Raw genomic sequence first — 20,617 nt, 5'->3', positions numbered from 1 at the left:
AACATTTTGCCTCTAAGGTAATAAAGTAGGCTCTACCTCTGTACTGGCAATTGCTAGTTTTTCTTCTATTTGCCAAGGAAGTTGACTTATGTTCACTGTAGTTTACTGTATGATACCTTCTGATAAGTTGGCATTAGATTCCCCTCCAACCCAATCAATTAATGATATTTATGGAGCACTTACTGCATGCAGAGCACTATACTAAATGCTTGGGAGAGTACAGTACAATACATTTGCTAGACATGGGCCCAGCCCACAATAATCTTACAGTCTAGAGGGGTATACAGACCTTAAAATAAATTACTAATGGGGGAAATGGCAGAGGGTAAGGAAATTTCATTAGTGCTGGGGGCTGAGTGGGGTGAATATCAAGTGTTTCGTGGGGCACAGACCCAAGTGCATAGGCAACACAGAGGAAGGGTAGGGGAAATGAAGGCTTAGTCAGGGGAAGGCCTCTTGTAGATGTGATTTGAGGCGGGTTTTGAAAGATGGGTTGAGGAGTGGTCTGTTGGAATAATAATAATCAATGATTATGGTATTTGTTAAGCACTTAACCACACGCCAGGCACTGTACTAAGTGCTGGGTTGGACACGAGCAAATCAGATTGGACACAGTCCCTGTCCCACATTCATTCAATCGTATTTATTGAGTGCTTACTGTGTGCAGAGCACTGTACTAAGCACTTGTGGGCCCACAGTCTCAACTCCCATTTTACAGATGAGGTAATTGAGGCCCAGAGAAGTGAGGTGAGTTGCCCAGGGTCAACACAGCAGATAAGTGGCGGAACCAGGATTAGAACCCGCGACCTTCTGAATCCCAGTCTCGTGCTCTATCCATTACACCATGCTGCTTTATGCTGGAAGTGAAGGGGGAGGAGCGCCAGACCAGAGGGAGGACGGGGGCAAGGGTTCAAAGGGGAGATAAAAAAGAGCAAGGTACTGAGAGTAGCTGCTTTATCCTGGGATTGCACTTGGCCTGGAGAAATAGAGGTATAAAGTAAAGGCAAAATGAAAGCTGTACCACCTAAGAGCCATTACCAATTCTGTGGTACTGAAGCTCCCTTCTGACCCAGAACTAGAGGGGCAGCTATTATGCTGATCACACAACTTCAGTACTTTGGGGATGAGGTGCTGAAAGACCTACAGTGCAGCCAGATTTTGTGTACATGCCTGAAATTGAACTAGCAAGGGCTGCACTTCTGTGCCTGTGCTAGGCATAGAAAGCCATTAGGCAAAATTTAGAGGATACTTTTCCTGCAACTTCACCAAGAGAAGCAGCGTGGCCTAGTGGATAGAGTATGAGCCTGGGAGACAGAAGGATCTGGCGGTGTTTTTGTTTTTTTTATGGTATTAAGTGTTTACTGTGTGTCAGGCATTGTAATAAGCATTGGGGTAGATTCAGGCTATAGACACAGTCCGTGACCCACATGGGGCTCACAGTCTTAATCCCCATTTTACAGATGACAGAACTGAGGCACACAGAAGTTAGTCCATGGTCACATGGACAGGTGGCAGAGCTGGGATTAAAACCCAGGTCCTTCTGTCTCCCAGGCCCATGCTGTATCCACTAGGCCACACTTCTAGTCCCGGCTCTACCACTTGTCTCCTGGGTGACCATAAGCAAGCCACTTTACTTCCTCTGTGCCTCATTTACCTCAACTTTAAAAACGGGTATTTAGACTGTGAGCCTCAGCTGGGACATGGGCGGTGCCCAACCCAATTAGGTTCATTACTACCCCAGTGCTGAGTTTAGTGCCTGACACATAGCGCTTAACAGGTACTATATTAAAAAAATGACTTTAGCTGAAGTTGCTAAGTCAGGGCTTCAGGCACTCAAGGACCTGGGGATTGCCCTCATCAGAACAGAATCACCATTGCAGGCCTTAAATTCAGCAGCCCCCTTTGGTTGCACATTTCTGTGTACACCTGGGAAGCTCAGACCAAATTGGGATCTCTAACTTTCAAAACCAAGTTCATCTTTAGAGTGGCTATTGCCTGTGTGCTAAAAGCAGATCAAGCACAACGGGTAAGGGAGCCACCCCAGAACACCCTTCTTGGGTAACACCCAGTTCAGAGGACAGATAGGAGACAACGGATCCAGCAACTTGGCAATTAAATAACTGCCTTATCAGTTGTTAAATTGCTGAAATGCAAAGCCTGGTCCAAAGCAACTAGCAAGTGTTTCATAACTACCTAGCAATACATTTGTATTATTATTTTTAGCTTCATTTTGTGGGTGCCATATGGAAGGGACTGTCAGCAACACATATGCAGTGTCGGTAGCTCAAAGGACATCTAGATATATCAGGCTTCTAAATTGTAACTTCTGGATAGAAGCCTCTCAGTTTGTACAAAATGCATAAGATAGATACAGCCTCAGTAACTAGTGTATATTAAAAATCAATTAAAAGCTGCTTTCTAATCAATCAATCAATCGTATTTATTGAGCGCTTACTGTGTGCAGAGCACTGTACTAAGCACTTGGGAAGTACAAGTTGGCAACATATAGAGACAGTCCCTACCCAACAGTGGGCTCACAGTCTAAAAGAGGGAGACAGAGAACAAAACCAAACATACTAACAAAATAAAATAAATAGAATAGATATGTACAAGTTTCTAAGTTGTACATATCTAAGTTCTAAGTTTCTAAGTTTCTAAGACTAGACTGTAAGCTCATTATGGGCAGGAACGTGTCTACCAACTCTGTTGTATTGTACTCTCCCAGTGTTTGGTACAGCGTTCCACATACAGTAAGTGCTCAATAAATATGATTGATTCTACCAATATCTTTTCACTGTGCAAGCAAAAAATTCCATAAGCAACTTTTTCCTGGGTTAGGGTTTGAGATAATCAAAACTGATATCCTGTGATATTGGAAAACATCTTGAATATCCAAAAGGGCAGTTTGTAAATTTCTAGAGTAAAGAGCTGATGGGTTGCAATTTAGGTGGGGTTAGTGTCAGTATTTATTGCAGAATTGATTCCTTTTGAACTTTGCACATGAGAGGATATTCAAATGCTGGCTGATGGTAAATGAATTAACTTCATTTTAAATTTTGCTGAACGTCTCAGTTTCTTGCCAAGAAATGAAAATAGGAATTATATTTACATAAAATATAAATTTATGTAATAGTAGAATTTTGCCTGAATTTAACCTCCTGCAGTTTGACTGTAAAGGGGATTAAGTGGACCAACATAACTAAATGACCATGAGAGCTATTCCAGCTTCAACTAGGATATTGAATATTCCTAGGGATTGCAGGACTGTACAACAGCCGTACAACTCCTGTTACCTCTTGAAACAGGACAATAATTAAAGAAGTACTGTAGCTAATAGAATTAGGGATTTATTCATTTTTCATCAATGGAACTTTGTGCTCCCATGTTAGCTGTATCTTGGAGGTCACTCATTCAATTATATTTATTGAGCACTTACTGTGTGCAGAGCACTGTACTAAACGCTTGGGAGAGTACCAAACAACAAACAGACACATTCCTGCCCACAATGAGCTTACAATCTAGAGGTGGTGGAAACAGACATTATAAATAAAGATATGTACATAAGTGCTGTGAGGCTGGGGGGAGGGGAGAACAAAGGGAGCAAATTAGGGTGACCCAGAAGGGAGTGGGAGAAGAGGGAAGGGGGGCTTAGGGAAGGCCTTTTGGAGGAGATGTGCCTTTAATAAGGCTTTAAAGGCGAGGGGGAGAGTAGTAGTCTGAGTTTCCACTCACTAGGTCAGCAAATTTAAAGAATATATAAAGTATCACATTCACTGGTTGTTTCCAATTAAAAATTGGAAGAAAGATTTAAAGAATAGGCACTGAGTATTTTAAGAAAGAACTTTACCATATCAACACAGTGGTATTTATTAAGCACTTACCCTGTACTAAGCCCTTGGGAGAGACCAGTACAGTGGAGTTGGTAGGTGGGATCCCTGCCCACAAGGAGCCTACAGGCTCCAGTAGAAAATGCCAGTTTCTTTTTCCAAATGTAACAGGGCAAACCTCATTCAGTACCAGGCTAATGGCAGCAGGCCAAAGTAATGTTTTGGAGTCAAGTACCTCCACTCTGCCTTGATCACCATCCTATCTACCTGGCTGCCAGATGGCTGAGGGCAGGTGAAGTCCAAGGCACACAGCTCACCTACCCCATGGCTGGTGGGGAGGTGAAAAGGGTAGCAAAAAGCAATTGAGACCCTTGGACAGCAGCTTTCAATTAAACAGATTCTTGGACCAAGCAGGAGGCCCATACGAGGGTGCAGTCTCACCCTCACAGGAATTAAAGAAACCTTGACTGCACCAAGTAATGGATTTGAATCTTGCTGTGCCGAACTATGACTAAGTAGTAGTAGCCAGTCCCCTTAACATTAATGACTACTTTGAGATACTATTGGTGACATAAGCTGCATGTTGAGTCCAACCTGCTGATAGCTTTGCCTCAGGTATGCCTTGAGTTGGGAACAGATGACTCGGAAGCTGGTGATATAATGAAGGTTAAGAAATGAAGGTGAAGGTTCTGTTTGAAAAACTCTGGTGGAAATATGATCTGAACTCTGTTCGTGCAATTCTCACCTCTTGTGAAGGAAACGTGACATTTGCTAAATGTGCATTTGTGTTTTGTTCTTTCTTGGAAACAGATTTCTAACAAGAAAGCCAACAGCGCGACTCCTCCCCAAACTCCATTATCAAAAATAAAAGTACCTTCTGCGCAGACTGTATTAAAGAAAGAGAAACGCCAGAGTTCTTCGAGATTTAGTATCAGCAATAACAGAGAACTCCAGAAACTACCAGCTTTAAAAGGTATTTTCTTTCTGCCACTTCTGAGAAGTTCATGTTGGGTTCCTTTTAAAGAAGGAAAGGAGATGGTTGTAAATGAGTTATTAGTGGGGACTTTTTATTTCTTTGCTCTTTTTTGACAATTATTGACAATATTAAATATTTAATATTTGGGGAATGCTAGCATTAACTTAATTGACAATATTTTACAAATATTTAAAGGGAACTTAAGGATGTTTATGGTGGAAATGAGATCACTTTTTGCACATTTCCATTTTGGATATAGTTCCTCATATGGAATAGAATACTATTGAAAAGTTGACATATAACTCAAATGGATCCTATACCCAAATAATTAATACCAATGTTAATAAGAGCTTTGATATATGGTACAGAAATGATGAGGTCCCCCTATTAGACACAACAGTAATCAGATCTTTTCTAAAGGAATAATGTGCTAGGATGATTAAAGGGTTGGAGTGCTGGTGGAACTCCCATCCTCCCGGTGAACCTGGAAATGAGACCAGTGAGTTGCACTTCTGTTGCTAGTAAAGTGATCCTGAATTTTATATTGAACATCTACAAGTGAAGTTTTCCAAAAATTCAGCCAGTTGGGGGAAAGACACACCCATTTTTTCCCATTCTAATACCATCTCAATAATCTTCCTGAGTTCTGAGGGGATCAATAAAGCATATGGTAGAAGGGAAACAGTAGACATAGTAAACCATTAGTTCTCTGATAATGTTGGATGTACATTCTTGATGAATTTCTCATTAAGAAAAACTCACATTGTAGCACCCATGCCCAGATCTCCACTCTGTTGACAACACATCAGGTTCTATCCAGACAGACTTGTTTTAGCAAAAGAATGTTTTCTAATTCTTCCCATGGTGTTTTATTCCAAGCTAACTGGGAGAACTGGCTGCACTTGGTTTTTCAGTAGGCCTTTAGCAAGGTTCTGCACTGAAGGGTTTTAAGCAAATTTGAGTTATCATGAGCCTAGAGGAATGTGAATAGAAAACTAGCCAAATGATAGGAAACAAAGGATAAATGAGCACTCTTTTGGATAGACATGTAAATATGAGGACCGATTGTCCTCAGGGATTGCTGTTTTATCTAGCATTTTACATAGAGAAAGTGCAAGGTCAAATCTTCAAGTTTGAGTGTGACACTTCCAAGTGGAAATGAGAGACCAGAAAATGCCAAATAAACTTCACTTTGAATGAACTGTAATGATTTTATAGAAAAAAATACCCAATTTATAACTGTGATGAGTGCATCAAAGTGATCCCAATTCAGGAAAAATCATAAAGGCAGTAGTCATTGAGATTCTTGTTGGTCCAAAGTACAATAATCAAAGAGTGCAAAACATAGTTGTTGGACTTCATCAGGAAAGGTTTAGAAAACAACAAAAATCTTAGTTTTACCATTCTATAAATCATGTAACTCGACACCCGGAACACTGTGCGTAGTTCTAGGGATGGTTTGGAAAAGGACAATAGAAATGATTGGGCGGAGCAGATGGAGTTGCTTCAACATGTGGCTAAAGGGATAATTCAGTTTGGAAAGACCAAGGCTGAGTGTGGGTGTGATTGAAAATTACAAAATCATGAAGTGTTTGGACAGGGAAGTTATGGAATAATGGTTCACCAAATGCCACAACACTGGGGCAGGGGTATTTTGAAGGTGGAAAGTTCCAAATAGTCACATTTCCTCATAGATCAAATGCTAATGATGTGGAATTTTTAACTACAAAGTTGGTCAGGCAAAAATTAATACACTCAAGGAAGACTTCAGATAACTTTAATCGAATGGGTTATTAAGGAGAATTGTAAGAACTATTGAACAGTAAGAACTATTAAACTATTAAACATGCTGGGAAGCAGCATGGCTCAGTGGAAAGAGCATGGGCTTTGGAGTCAGAGGTCATGGGTTCAAATTCCAGCTCTGCCACTTAGCTGTGTGACTTTGGGCAAGTCACTTAACTTCTCTGTGCCTCAGTTCCCTCATCTGTAAAATGGGGATTAAGACTGTGAACCCGACATGGGACAACCTGATCACCTTGAAACCTCCCCAGAGCTTAGAAAAGTGCTTTGCACATAGTAAGCTCTTAATAAATGCCATCAGTATTATTATTATTATTATTAATAAACAGTTTATTCTTAACTATGAGGATGAATTTAAGGATACCATGGATTACTTGAGTCCTCTGAGTGTTCTTTGCTGCCGCTGTTGGAGACAGAATCCTGGACCAGATAGACCATAAGGCCTCATCCATTATGGCATTTTAAAAATATCATGTTTTTGTCTCTGGGAAAAGGCTAAAGGCTTGGAGAAGTCTGAGAGCCAATTTAATAGAGGTAGCTTTTCTTGGAAAGGTTTTTATTTAGAGACGAGCAACCAAGTATTCCAACTCCACTAAGGATAGACAAAGAGGAAATGTATTTAAATGGAAGCATGTGGGATTTGAGAAAGTTGCTGGAGTGATTACAAAATGTGAGTCCCAACCCTCAAAATCAAGGGTAAAGAAAAGTAAACTAAACAGTTCTTAGGGGAAAGCCCTGATGATCTTCCCCATTACAGGAACAGTCCTTGGTTTCAAACAGTCACAGTCTCCTTAACCTTCAGATATGTCCAGTAGCCAGTTCTCTAATCACAAGTCCTCACAGTTCCTGACCTCTGCTCTCGGCAGTGGGGTAGAGTCCTGGGCACCCTTGGTGGCTGGTGGGTAGAGGAAGGCTGTTCAGATATCCAAGTTGGTGCATGCAGAGGATGGGGCAAGTGATGGCATGGCTGCATGATCGCAGAAATGGAAAAATCTTCAAACTTCTCAAAGCACTTGACGATATGGTTTTAAGATCTTATGGTCTGTCATCTCTTCATTTGCAGTTAAACTGACAGATTGTTTGAAAATAATAATTATGGCATTTATTTAGTGCTTACTACTGCAAAGTGCTTGTGGTGATACAGGTATCCTTCCTTATTGCTTGTCTTTTTATAGTCTATTGCTTCCTCTTACCTGTAATATATTTTAGTGTCTGTCTCCCACTCTTTGAGGACAGGGTTCATGTCTACTAATTCTTTGATACTCTCTCAAGCCCTTAGTACACTACTCTGCTCACTGTCAGTCAGTTGCTTGGCACATAGTAAATGCTTAACAAATACCATTATTATTATTAATTAATCAGTGGTATTTATTTAGCACTTAATATGTGCAGAGCACTGTACTAAGCACTTGGCAGAGTATAATACAAAAGAATGAGTGGACACATTCCCTGCCCATAATGAGCTTACAGTGTAGAGAGGGACAGGCATTAATACAAGTAAATGATTTATTATATCAATCAATCGTATTTATTGAGCGCTTACTGTGTGCAGAGCACTGTACTAAGCACTTGGGAAGTACAAGTCGGCAACACATAGAGACAGTCCCTACCCAACAGTGGTCTCGCAGTCTAGAAGTTATTTAAAGTTACCTTTAAACTATTATATATAGTTTAAAGATATGTACATAATAGTTGAGGGGTGGGGCAAATATATCAAATGTCCAAAGGTCACACATCCAAGGGCGAGCGAGCTGGGGAAAAAAGGGCTTAATTGGGGAAGGCCTCTTGGAGGAGATATGACCTTAACGATGTCTTGAAAGTGGAGAGGGTGGTAGTATGGTGTATCTGGAGGGGAAGGGAGTTCTACGCCTATGGGGGGAAAGCAGTTGGTAGCGAGACAGACAAGTGAGTAAGCCGGTGCTAGAGAAGCAGAGTGTACAGGCTGGGCTATAGTAGGAGATTAGTGAGGTGAGGTAGGATGGGGCAGGCTGAGTGCTTTAAAGCCGGCAGTAAGGGGTTTCTGTTTGATGTAGAGGTGGAAGAGTAGAGAGACATGGACTGAAAGTTTTTATAACTATTTCTCCTCCCTTCTGACACCCATGCCCATCGCCCCCGCCAGCTCTTCCGTACATTCAACTCCCTTCTCAGGCCCCCGGTTCCTCCCCCTCCTCCTTCCCTCACCCCCAACGATCTGGCCTCCTACTTCATTAACAAAATTAAATCCATCAGGTCCGACCTCCCCAAAGTCACTTCCCCCCCTTCTCCAACCCCCCGGCTCTCAACACTCTCTGCTACTCTCCCATCTTTCCCAGCAGTATCCTCAGAGGAGCTCTCCTCCCTCCTCTCAAGTGCTACTCCGGCCACCTGTGCTTCTGACCCCATTCCCCAGTGCTCTGCCCATAGTAAGCGCTCAATACATGCGATTGGTGATTGACGATGATGATTCCCTCTCATCTCATGAAATCTCTCGCTCCATCCCTTCTCCCCTCCTTAACTTCCATCTTCAACCGCTCACTCTCCACTGGTTCCTTCCCCTCTGCCTTCAAACATGCCCATGTCTCTCCCATCCTAAAAAAACCCTCTCTTGACCCCACCTCACCTTCTAGTTGTCGCCCCATATCCCTCCTACCATTCCTTTCCAAACTCCTTGAACGAGTTGTCTACACGCGCTGCCTAGAATTCCTCAACAACAACTCTCTCCTCGACCCCCTCCAGTCTGGCTTCCGTCCCCTACATTCCACGGAAACTGCCCTCTCAAAGGTCACCAATGACCTCCTGCTTGCCAAATCCAACGGCTCATACTCTGTCCTAATCCTCCTCGACCTCTCAGCTGCCTTGGACACTGTGGACCACCCCCTTCTCCTCAACATGCTATCTGACCTTGGCTTCACAGACTCCGTCCTCTCCTGGTTCTCCTCTTATCTCTCCGGTCATTCATTCTCAGTCTCTTTTGCAGGCTCCTCCTCCCCCTCCCATCCTCTTACTGTGGGGTTTCTCCAAGGTTCAGTGCTTGGTCCCCTTCTGTTCTCGATCTACACACACTCCCTTGGTGACCTCATTCGCTCCCACGGGTTCAACTATCACCTCTACGCTGATGACACCCAGATCTACATCTCTGCCCCTGCTCTCTCCCCCTCTCTCCAGGCTCGCATCTCCTCCTGCCTTCAGGACATCTCCATCTGGATGTCTGCCCGCCACCTAAAGCTCAACATGTCGAAGACTGAACTCCTTGTCTTCCGTCCCAAACCTTGCCCTCTCCCTGACTTTCCCATCTCTGTTGACGGCACTACCATCCTTCCCATCTCACAAGCCCGCAACCTTGGTGACATCCTCGACTCCGCTCTCTCATTCACCCCTCACATCCAAGCCGTCACCAAAACCTGCCGGTCTCAGCTCCGCAACATTGCCAAGCTCAGCCCTTTCCTCTCCATCCATACTGCTACCCTGCTCATTCAAGCTCTCATCCTATCCCGTCTGGACTACTGCATCAGCCTTCTCTCTGATCTCCCATCCTCGTGTCTCTCCCCACTTCAATCCATACTTCATGCTGCTGCCCGGATTATCTTTGTCCAGAAACGCTCTGGGCATATTACTCCCCTCCTCAAAAATCTCCAGTGGATACCAATCAATCTGCGCATCAGGCAGAAACTCCTCACCCTGGGCTTCAAGGCTGTCCATCACCTCGCCCCCTCCTACCTCACCTCCCTTCTCTCCTTCTACAGCCCACCCCGCACCCTCCGCTCCTCTGCTGCTAATCTCCTCACTGTACCTCGTTCTCACCTGTCCCGCCATCGACCCCCAGCCCACGTCATCCCCCGGGCCTGGAATGCCCTCCCTCTGCCCATCCGCCAAGCTAGCTCTCTTCCTCCCTTCAAGGCCCTACTGAGAGCTCACCTCGTCCAGGAGGCCTTCCCAGACTGAGCCCCTTCCCTCCTCTCCCCCTCGTCCCTCTCTCCATCCCCCCATCTTACCTCCTTCCCTTCCCCACAGCACCTGTATATATGTATATATGTTTGTACATATTTATTACTCTATTTATTTATTCATTTTACTTGTACATATCTATTCTATTTATTTTATTTTGTTAGTATGTTTGGTTTTGTCTCCCCCTTTTAGACTGTGAGCCCACTGTTGGGTAGGGACTGTCTCTATATGTTGCCAATTTGTACTTCCCAAGCGCTTAGTACAGTGCTGTGCACACAGTAAGCGCTCAATAAATACAATTGATGATGATGATGATCATGGAAAAATGATCTATGCAACAAAGTGAAGTATGGACTGGAGTGGGGAGAGACAGGAGGTGGGGAGGTCAGCGAGGGGGCAGATGCAGTAGTCAAGATGAGAGAGGATAAGTGCATGGATCAGTGTGGTAGCAGTCTGGAGAAGAAAGGGTGAATTTTAGTAATGTTGTGAAGGCAGAACCAACAGGATTTGTTGGCACATTGAATATATGGTTAGAATGAGAGAGGTGAGTTGAGGTCAATGCCAACGTTAAGGGCTTGTGAGATAGGGAGGATGGTGGTGTTGTCTGCAGTGATGGGAAAGATGGGGGAAGACAGGATTTGGGTGGAAAGATAAGGAGTTCAGATTGGGACATGTTTGGTTTGAGGAGAGGATATGTGCTTGGATCAGCATGGTAGCAGTTTGAATGGAGAGGAAAGGGCAGATTTTAGCAGTGTTGTAAAGGTGGAACTGACACAATTTGGTGATAGATTGATTATGTGGGTGGAATGAGGATGATGGGTCAAGGACAATGCCAAGGTAGACTTGTGGGATAGAGTGGATAGTGTGTTATCTAAAGTGATGGGAAAGATGAGGAGGACAGTTTTGGTGGGAAGATAAGGAGTTTAGGTTTTGGACATGCTTAATTTGAAGTATTGGCAGGCCATCCAAATAGATGTGTCTTGATGCAGGGGGAAATGCAAGATTGCAGTGAACGGGTCAGGACTGGAGATGTAGATTTGGGAATCATCTGCATAGAGACGGTAATTGAAGCCATAAGATCGAATGAGTTCTCCAAGGGAATGGGTGGAGAGGAAGAATAGAAGAGGACCTAGAACTGAGCCTTGAGGGACCCTACTGTCAGGGTGGGAGATGGAGGAGGAGCCAGCAAAAAAACCTGAGAAGAAGCGGTTGGAGAAGAGAGAAGGAGGAGAACCAAAACAGAACATTATTGGTGAAACAGTAAAGGTTGGATAAAGTTTCAACAAGGGGGTGGTCTACAGTGTTAAAGGCGGCTGAGAGGTCTAAAAGGAATAGTATGGAGTACTGGCTTTTGGATTTGGTGAGAAGAAGTTCATTGGTTACTTTTGAGAGGGCTGTTTCTGTGGAGTGAAGGTGATAGAAGCCAGATTGGAGGGGACCTAGGAGAAAACTGGAGGATAGGAAGTGGAGACAGTGGTTATATTAACAACTCTTTCAAGAAGTTTGGAGAGAAATGATAGGAGGGAGATGAGGTGTTAACTGGAGAGAGCTGTGGGGTCAAGGGAGGGTTTTATAGGATACGAGATCACATAAGCATGTTTTAAAGCAGTGGGGATGAAGGTGTTAGAAAGTGATCAGTTGAAGATGGCAGTCAAGGAGGGAAGAAGGGAGGGGGGCGAGTGCTTTAAAACATGAAGGGATGGGGTTGGAAGCACAGGTGGAAGGGGTAGATTTAGAGAGAAGGTGAGAGTTCTCTTCTTGAGTTACTGCTGGGATTAGAGGGCGAGTCAAAGAGGATGGAGGAGCGGGGGATTGGAGAAGCACAGGGGAGATTTTTGGGAGATTATGCCTGATGGATTCAAATTTGTCAATGAAGAATGTAGGCAGGTCATTAGCGGAAAGAGGTGGTGGGGGCAGAGGCGACAAGAGGTTTGAGGAGGGAGATAAATGTCTGGAACAGCTGGCAAGGGCAGTGGGTGTGGGAGTGAATTAGGAAAGAGAAGCATTGTTGTTAGGCAGTGGAGAGGGCCGAATTGCAGCAGATAATGAATTTAAGGTGAACGAGGTCAGAGAGACGTCTGGATTTCTGCCAACAGTGCTCTGCAGCTCGGGCACAGGAGTGCATAGAGACGGTAATTGAAGCCACAAGATCAAATGAGTTCTCCAGGAGAATGGGTGGAGAGGAAGAATAGAAGAGGACCTAGAACTGAGCCTTGACGGACCCTACTGTCAGGGTGGGAGACAGAGGAGGAGCCAGCAAAAAAACCTGAGAAGAAGCGGTCAGAGACCGGAGACTCTCCCTTCAAGGCCCTACTGAGAGCTCACCTTCTCCAGGAGGCCTTCCCATACTGAGCCCCCTCCTTCCTCCCCCCGGTCCATCCCCCCGCCTTACCTCCTTCCCTTCCCCACAGCACCTGTATATATGTTTGTACGTATTTATTACTCTATTTGTTTTACTTGTACATATGTATTCTATTTATTTTATTTTGTTAATATGTTTGGTTTTGTTCTCTGTCTCCCCCTTCTAGACTGTGAGCCCACTTTTGGGTAGGGACCGCCTCTATATGTTGCCAACTTGTACTTCCCAAGCGCTTAGTACAGTGCTCTGCACACAGTTAGCGCTCAATAAATACGATTGATTGTAGGGAGCGGACTGTGGAGGTGATCCAGGGTTGCGGGTTAGTGGTACAAAACCTTTGGAGGGACAGGGGAGCCAGGGAGTTGAGTTTAGTGGAAAGAGTGATTTTGATGTGTGCGTCAGGAAAAGGTAGTTTTGGACTAGAGATCAAATGGGATAGGATGGCTGAAAAATATTGGAGGGGGTCAAAAGAATGGAGGTGTCTGTGGCGGGAAAAAGACAGATTTGCTGGGGGTGGGTGTATTGGGAAAGAGAGCAAGTGAGGAGGTTGTGGTCTGATACAGGAATTTCAGAATCGGTGAGGGTAGAGATTGTATAGTTACTAAAGATTATAAAATCAAATATGTACCCAGATTGGTGAGTGTGGGAGGTGGGAGTGGAGCAGGAGGTCATTGGAATAGAGGAGTGAGAAGAGGTGGACCGTGGAATAATAATAATAATGTTGGTATTTGTTAAGCACTTACTATGTGCCAAACACTGTTCTAAGCACTGGGTCAGATACAAGGTAATCAGGTTGTCCCTCGTGGGGCTCACAGTCTTCATCTCCATTTTAGTAATCAGGTTGTCCCTCGTGGGGCTCACAGTCTTCATCTCCATTTTACAGATGAGGTAGCTGAGGCACAAAGAAGTTAAGTGACTTGCCCAAGGTCACACAGCTGACAAGTGGCGGAGGCAGGATTAGAACCCATGACCTGGATCGTTGGGGTCAACCACATGCAAGGATCAATGCAAAGTTGGAGAATGAGAGAAGCAATATGAGAAAGGGCTCAAAATGGTTCAGAAAGTTGGAGGTGGGGACTGGAGGTTGGTAGATGACCATGACTACTAACTGGAGTAGGTGGTAAAGGTGGATGGTATGGGTTTCAGAGGAAGTTGGGCTGGTGTCCAAGTGGCATGGGGTGGGGGGTGGGGGGGCATAAGAAGGAAACCGATTCCTCCCCCTCTCCCAGTGAGTCTGGGGGAGTGGGAGAAGACAAGTTCCCCTCTAGAGAGTCAGGGGATGTCGTATCATCTGGGAAGAGCCGGGTTTCAGTGATGGCAAGAAGGAGCAGTGATTGGGTCAGGAACAGGTCATGGATGAAGGGAAACTTTCCCTTGGTGGAGCTGGGGTTCCACAGGCCGCACTTGGCTGAAGCTGTGGGGAGGTTGCGTGAGGTGGGGCTGGTGCATGAGGCGTAGAGGCCAAGGAGGGCTGGCCTCTGGTGATGCGAGGGAGACAGGTGGTTCTTGGCACAGCGGGCGGGGTGAGGGGATCAGAGGGAGGGGACTGAGGGCACTTGGAGCTAGGGTTCAAGGGAACAAAAGTTTTGAGCTGCCGCAGTTGATCTGTAGACCCAGTGGCCTATGGCGACTCAGGACCTCCCAGTTCTGCGCCGCGATTAGTCATTAAAGCATCTGTCTGGTGTGAATGGGCAAGTGCTATTAAGTCATTAGTTATTGTTGACACAGGTGTTTGATAACGACTATTGTTGGATTGATTGGTGGTCAAGGGATTGGACACAATTCCTGTCTCTCCTGGAATACAAAATCTCTTGCGCCATTTTGCAGATGAGGAAACTAATGTCCTGAGAGGTTGCGACCTGCCCAAAGTCACCCAAACCAGGGGGTACCTCCTACTGCCCCACACAAGGCAAGTCTGTGGCTTCTAAACCTGGACTTAAAAGAAATAGTGTTAGCCTTTAGGGGTAAACTCAAGTGTAACATAATTTGTTGCAATGGCAACTACATCTTCATTATTCTCTTTGTCATTAGGGTTTGCTTGCAAGGGGTAATTTTGGCCTTAACTGAGAAATCAACTATTTTTCAACTGTCACTGCATTTTTGTCATATATTGGCTCACAATATATAATCTTTTGAATTACACTATTTAGAATTAGGCAACACTTCAGGTGTGTGGGTTTGCTTTTGAATTCACCAAAATAATACTCTTCTCCTCAAGCATCTTTTAGCACTCATACAAAGCACACATCATTGAGATTTCCAAAATATGCTCTGGTCTGAATTCCTTGTATATTTCAGATGAAAAAAGACTTGCTGTAGTTACCGGATATTTTTTTAACCGAAGGATACTTTTTAAGAAGTTCTGAATTATCTGAATATTTTCCTTGTCTTGATCCAGCCAATGAACTCAATGCTCCCTTTTGTGACAGTCTCTCTGGTTTTACCCAACTACTAGCTAAAATGCATCTGTGGTGCCTAAGGGATTAGGTAATGCAGAGCTAGAACCTAGATCCTTTAAAATTCATGTCCATCTGCAGCTCACTCTGACAGTGACAACTAAAGATAAATTTTTCTGGAGGCCTCTATGGCTAGGAGACCAGAGTACTAGATTAAAATGATTTATGAACTATACATGCCCTGGGGAACAGAGATTGAACACTTCTAAGTGATTTTTGCATTCTTGCTCACGTTTGCATGTGTGTGAGTGTGTGGTTGGGGTGGGGAGATTTGGACTTATGAGACTAACAGAATTATGAAAAGCGTATTTTATTTCTCAGTAAGTTCTCCCTCAGAGGAATTGTAATTTGCTCCACTTTAGTTATAGGTCTATTCAGTTGTGGATTTTAATGCTTCCTTCCTAGTGCCATGGTGATTAATAACCCTCAAATTTTCTTCAAGTAGAAAATTGTACTGAGGTCTCTAAAGTAATGTTTTAAAAACTGTTTCTTAGATGCTAATATTTTGTGACATGTCCAAGCCCAACTAGCCTAAAAGCACTTGACAGTTCTGTATTAAGAAAGATCATTGCTATAATTGTTAACGTAGTCTCAATATGATAAATGTACAGATTCTTCCAGTCAGGTACAGCGCCTAACAAAAACGCCTTATTCTGACAAGTTAAACTCCCAAAATTCAACCAACACCCAAAAGTACACCACTGCAGTCCTCTCTATTCTCTCCTTTCCTCTCTCTTGATCAATCAGTGGCATTTATTTAGTGCTTACTGTGTCAGAACACTGTACTAAGCCCTTGGGAGAGGGCAATTCAACAGAATTAGGAGACGTGTTCCCTGCCCACAGTGAGCTTACAGTATAGATGGGGAGACAGACGTTCTGATCTTCTGAAACCTCTCCTCTTGGACTTTTATGAGACCAGGTGCCAGTTTCTTCACTCTCCTCAAGTTTGAGGAAAGAATGAAACCCGAACACATTCTCCCCATCTAGTTCCCTGACTAGATCTCAGTTACCTCATGGAAGCTTCCCTCACCAGCTTTCAGCCCTCTAGGCAGGCAGGATATATCAAAAGGAGGACTGTGCTGTTGTTGACCAAAACCTGTGACTTCTCTTCCCAATCTATCGATCTTATCTGAGTGCTTACTGTGTGCAGAGCACTGTACTAAGCGCTTGGGAGAGTGCAACACAGCAGTGTAACAGGCACATTCACTGCCCACTTCCCAAATCCCTTTTCCTCCTTTCCTTTAGAGATTGTAAGCGTGTTGTGGGCAGGGAATGTGTCATGTTGATTGTTATAGTGTACTCTCCCAAGTGTTTAGTACAGTGCTCTGCATACAGTAAGTGCTCAGTAAATACGATTGACTAGGAATGTAAGAACATAGGTCTGAACCTCTTGTTAATCTAGGATATCTGACTCTCCAGTCATCCATATAGAATTAATTATCCTTAGGTTCAAAGATGACAATACTAGTGGTGAGACTGAATCCATAGGTGTGAGCATTACACAGAGAATCACTCGCACACTGTGTCTATGAAAATGCAGATCACCCATAGTTGAGGGAAGAGGTACGTCCCACCACTAGCAAAACACTTGGGAGTTGTTATTATATTATTTGTGATGGTTAGTGCTGGGCCATTAAAGAGAAGCAGCATGGCTCAGTGGAAAGAGCACATGCTTCGGAGCCAGAGGTCGTGGGTTCTAATACTGACTCCAGCACTTGTCAGTTGTGTGACTTTGGGCAAGTCATTTAACCCCTCTGTGCCTCAGTTACCTCATCTGTAAAATGGGGATTAAGAATGTGAGCCCCACGTGGGACAACCTGATTACCTCGTTTCTCCCCCAGCACTTAGAACAGTGCTTGGCACATAGTAAGCGCTTAACAAATGCCATCATTATTATTATTAATACACACTCAACCCAGTTCTCCTGTGCTCTGTGGCATGAATTGTGAGAGGGTTGATAGGGAGAATGCATACAGTTTGTGGTCACAGAACCAAAACCACATACCTGAGACCTCAACAATAGGAGACACCAATGTGCTCTCACTAGTTTTGTAAGCCAGCTCTGAGTAATGCTCAAAGTGGTGTAATAAGAGTAAGATAAGTCTTTTTCTTGTTCTTGCAGAAACCAGGAAAAAAGCAATTTTGGGAGGTTAAAAAGAATTGATACCCTTTAAAATTCTGAAACTGTTTTTTCCCCTTCTCACTACTTGTATTTGTATTTGCCAATTTAAAAATCTTACTTTGCATTTGATTCTTATTTTTTAAATTATTTCATCTTATCCAAACTGTGATCTCAGAGGATTATAAATTTGCCAATCTAATTGGAAAACAATTCAGAAACTGATAAACCCACAGGATTAGGATCCGTCCTTCATATAAAGTCTTTGTAAAACAGGAATTAAAAAAACTTCCTTCAACTCTTATTTTATCTCTCTAAATAGAACTTAATGCATTCTAAGTGAAAGCTACCAACTTGAATATTATTCAGACTGTTTTTGGATATAGTGATAAACTGCCATGTGAACATTCAAAAGCAATGACAAGTGCTTTATTCATTGAACAGTGATGCACATTTTCACTTAAGAAGCAGCATGGCCTAGTGGATAGAGCACAGGCCTGGAAGTCCAAAAGGACCTGGGTTCTAATCCTGGCTCTGCCATTTTTCTGCTGTGTGACCTTGGGCAAGTCACTTAACTTTTCTGTGCCTCAGTTCCTTCATGTGTGAAATGAGGATTAAGACTGTGAGCCCCATGTGGAACATGGACTGTGTCCAACCTGATTAGCTTGTATCAACCCCAGTGCTTAGTACAGTGCCTGGCACATAGTAAGGACTTAACAAATACCATTCAGTGTGTATCTGTAATAGAGGGAAGCTTGTTGTGGGCATGGAATGAGTCTACCAACTTTGATATATTGTACTCTCCCAAGTTCTTAGTAAAGTGCTCTGCACACAATAAGCACTCAATAAATTCATTCAGTCATATTTATTGAGTGCTTACTCTGTGCAGAGCACTGTACAAAGTGCTTGGGAAGTACAAGTCGGCAACATATACAGAAGGTCCCTATCCAACAACGGGCATTGATCGATAGTTTAATATCTGTCTCCCCCTCTACTCCTTGTGGGTAGGGCATATGTCTGCCAACTCTGTTGTACTCTCCCAAGCAGTGAATACTTAGTAAGCCCTCAATAAATCTCCAGCGGCTACCAATCAACCTGCGCATCAGGCAGAAACTCCTCACCCTCGGCTTCAAGGCTGTCCATCACCTCGCCCCCTCCTACCTCACCTACCTTCTGTCCTACAGCCCAGCCCGCACCCTCTGTTTCTCTGCTGCTAATCTCCTCACTGTGCCTCATTTTCACCTGTCCCGCCTTCGACCCCCAGCCCATGTCCTCCCCCTGGCCTGGAATGCCCTCCCTGTGCACATCCGCCAAGCTCGCTCTCTTCCTCCCTTCAAAGCCCTACTGAGAGCTCACCTTCTCCAGGAGAGCTTCCCAGACTGAGCCCCCTCCTTCCTCTCCCTCTCCTCCCCCTCCCCATCACCCCCGCCTTACCTCCTTCCCCTCCCCACAGCACCTGTATATAGGTATATATGTTTGTATGTATTTATTACTCTATTTATTCATTTTATTTGTACATATTTATTCTATTTATTTTATTTTGTTAATATGTTTTGTTGTGTTGTCTGTCTCCCCCTTCTAGACTGTGAGCCCGCTGTTGGGTAGGGACCGTCTCTATGTGTTGCTGACTTGTACTTCCCAAGCGCTTAGTACAGTGCTCTGCACACGGTAAGCACTCAATAAATATGATTGAATGAATGAATGAATAAATACCATTGATTGATTACATTTTGTGGGTTGGTGGTCCTACTGCTAATTTTTTTTAGAAATTTGTTTTAGGATTGTTTGGCATAATCTTGTATTGAGCAACAACTATAATGTCATCTAGAAGAATATTTACTATGATCATTTCCTTTTTGTTGAAGGTTTCTGTTTGTCTTGAGTTTTGGTGACAAAGCTGTATGTCTTATCCTTCTACTTCAGAGAGATTTCTTTGAAGGAGGATAAACTGTTAAAATAAATGTGATATTTACTGAAGGTATTTCAAGACTGCTTTTGGAAGGCACTTTACAAAAAGAATTATTTTTCTGCTCTTTTGTTTTGCAGTTGCAGGTATTCTAGCCCACCAGAATCTAGTTGCTGATTTTTAAGATTATTCAAACCAACCACAGCGCTAGACTGAGGAAGACTGTTCTTGCTTTCTTATCCCCTGAAGTGAAAGGCGTAGTGTTGATTTACGTCTTCATTGGATTCATACATGATTGAACGTTATTGCATGTGTTTGATAGTCCAACTCTAGAGAATTAATATGTTTAGTACACTTCAAAATATAAGCCACATAGCTCATTTGGAAAACACAGTGACCAGATTTTCATTGCTTTCCTCTCCCCATTTCTCCCTCACCCCTTCCCCACCACAAGATGAAATAATATTGTAGCATAAAGTGGTATCTGAGTAAATTCAACAGGTATGAGCTGTTTTTCATCATTTGAAGTCTCCTTTTACACTTGTAATTTTTTTAAATATTGCATATTTGGTTTTAAAATAATTTAAACTGTAAACATTCTGCTAATTTGGGCTGAGTAGTGATGTATTGTGGCTAAATGACTCACAAATTAATTTATTTTTGCAAAGGGTTCCTAATAGCTGCTACCTTTTTCTCTTAATTCTTCAAGTCGTAACAATTGTTACTGGGAATGAGCTGCTTTTCTTTTTAAAAAATATGCTAGAAATATGAATTAATCATGTGTATCATTTCTTGAGTCACCTCTATCGTAAAAAGAAACCATTTACCAGTCAATATAATGGAAAAGGATCAGATTTAATTGACAATTTATTGGATGTGTGGAAGTGTTAAACTTATATTTACTTTCTCAAAGAGAAACTTTTCAAAGAGAAAGATAATTACTTTAAGACTGTGAGCCACATATGGGATAGGATCTGTGTCCAACCTAATGATCTTGTATGTACCCCCAACACTTAGTTCAGTGCTTGGTACCAAAGTAAGCACATAACAAGTAACGCTGAAAAAAAGTGCACATTTTTCAGGGAAATTCTCTGGTAGTGAGTCTTAGTTTTGACTGTCTTCTCCCAGATTAGTGTGTGTCAAAAACTTTTGCATTAGAAGTCAATAATTTTTTTGTTTCCCTGAAATATATTCTGTATTGATCTAAAGAAACTGGTCTCCTATAATAAATAACTACTAAGTATTATTTT

At 43.2% G+C, this 20,617-nt stretch overlaps 1 protein-coding gene across 3 annotated transcripts in view; it reads left to right on the top strand.

Annotated features, from left to right (window-relative positions):
* PPP2R5C (protein phosphatase 2 regulatory subunit B'gamma) overlaps window positions 1–20,617 on the top strand; it is a 159,916-nt gene that overhangs the window by 20,516 nt on the left and 118,783 nt on the right. For all 3 annotated transcript variants that reach the window (XM_038750637.1, XM_038750474.1, XM_038750556.1), the window contains exon 3: window positions 4,638–4,800. In XM_038750637.1, the coding sequence (XP_038606565.1) occupies window positions 4,638–4,800 (163 nt within the window). The remainder of the gene's footprint in view (window positions 1–4,637; window positions 4,801–20,617) is intronic.

The sequence above is a fragment of the Tachyglossus aculeatus genome, chromosome 1, assembly GCF_015852505.1.
Source record: "Tachyglossus aculeatus isolate mTacAcu1 chromosome 1, mTacAcu1.pri, whole genome shotgun sequence".
NCBI lineage: Eukaryota > Metazoa > Chordata > Mammalia > Monotremata > Tachyglossidae > Tachyglossus > Tachyglossus aculeatus.
Note: the sequence above shows the minus strand (reverse complement) of the source record. Positions and strands in the feature narration are given on the sequence as shown.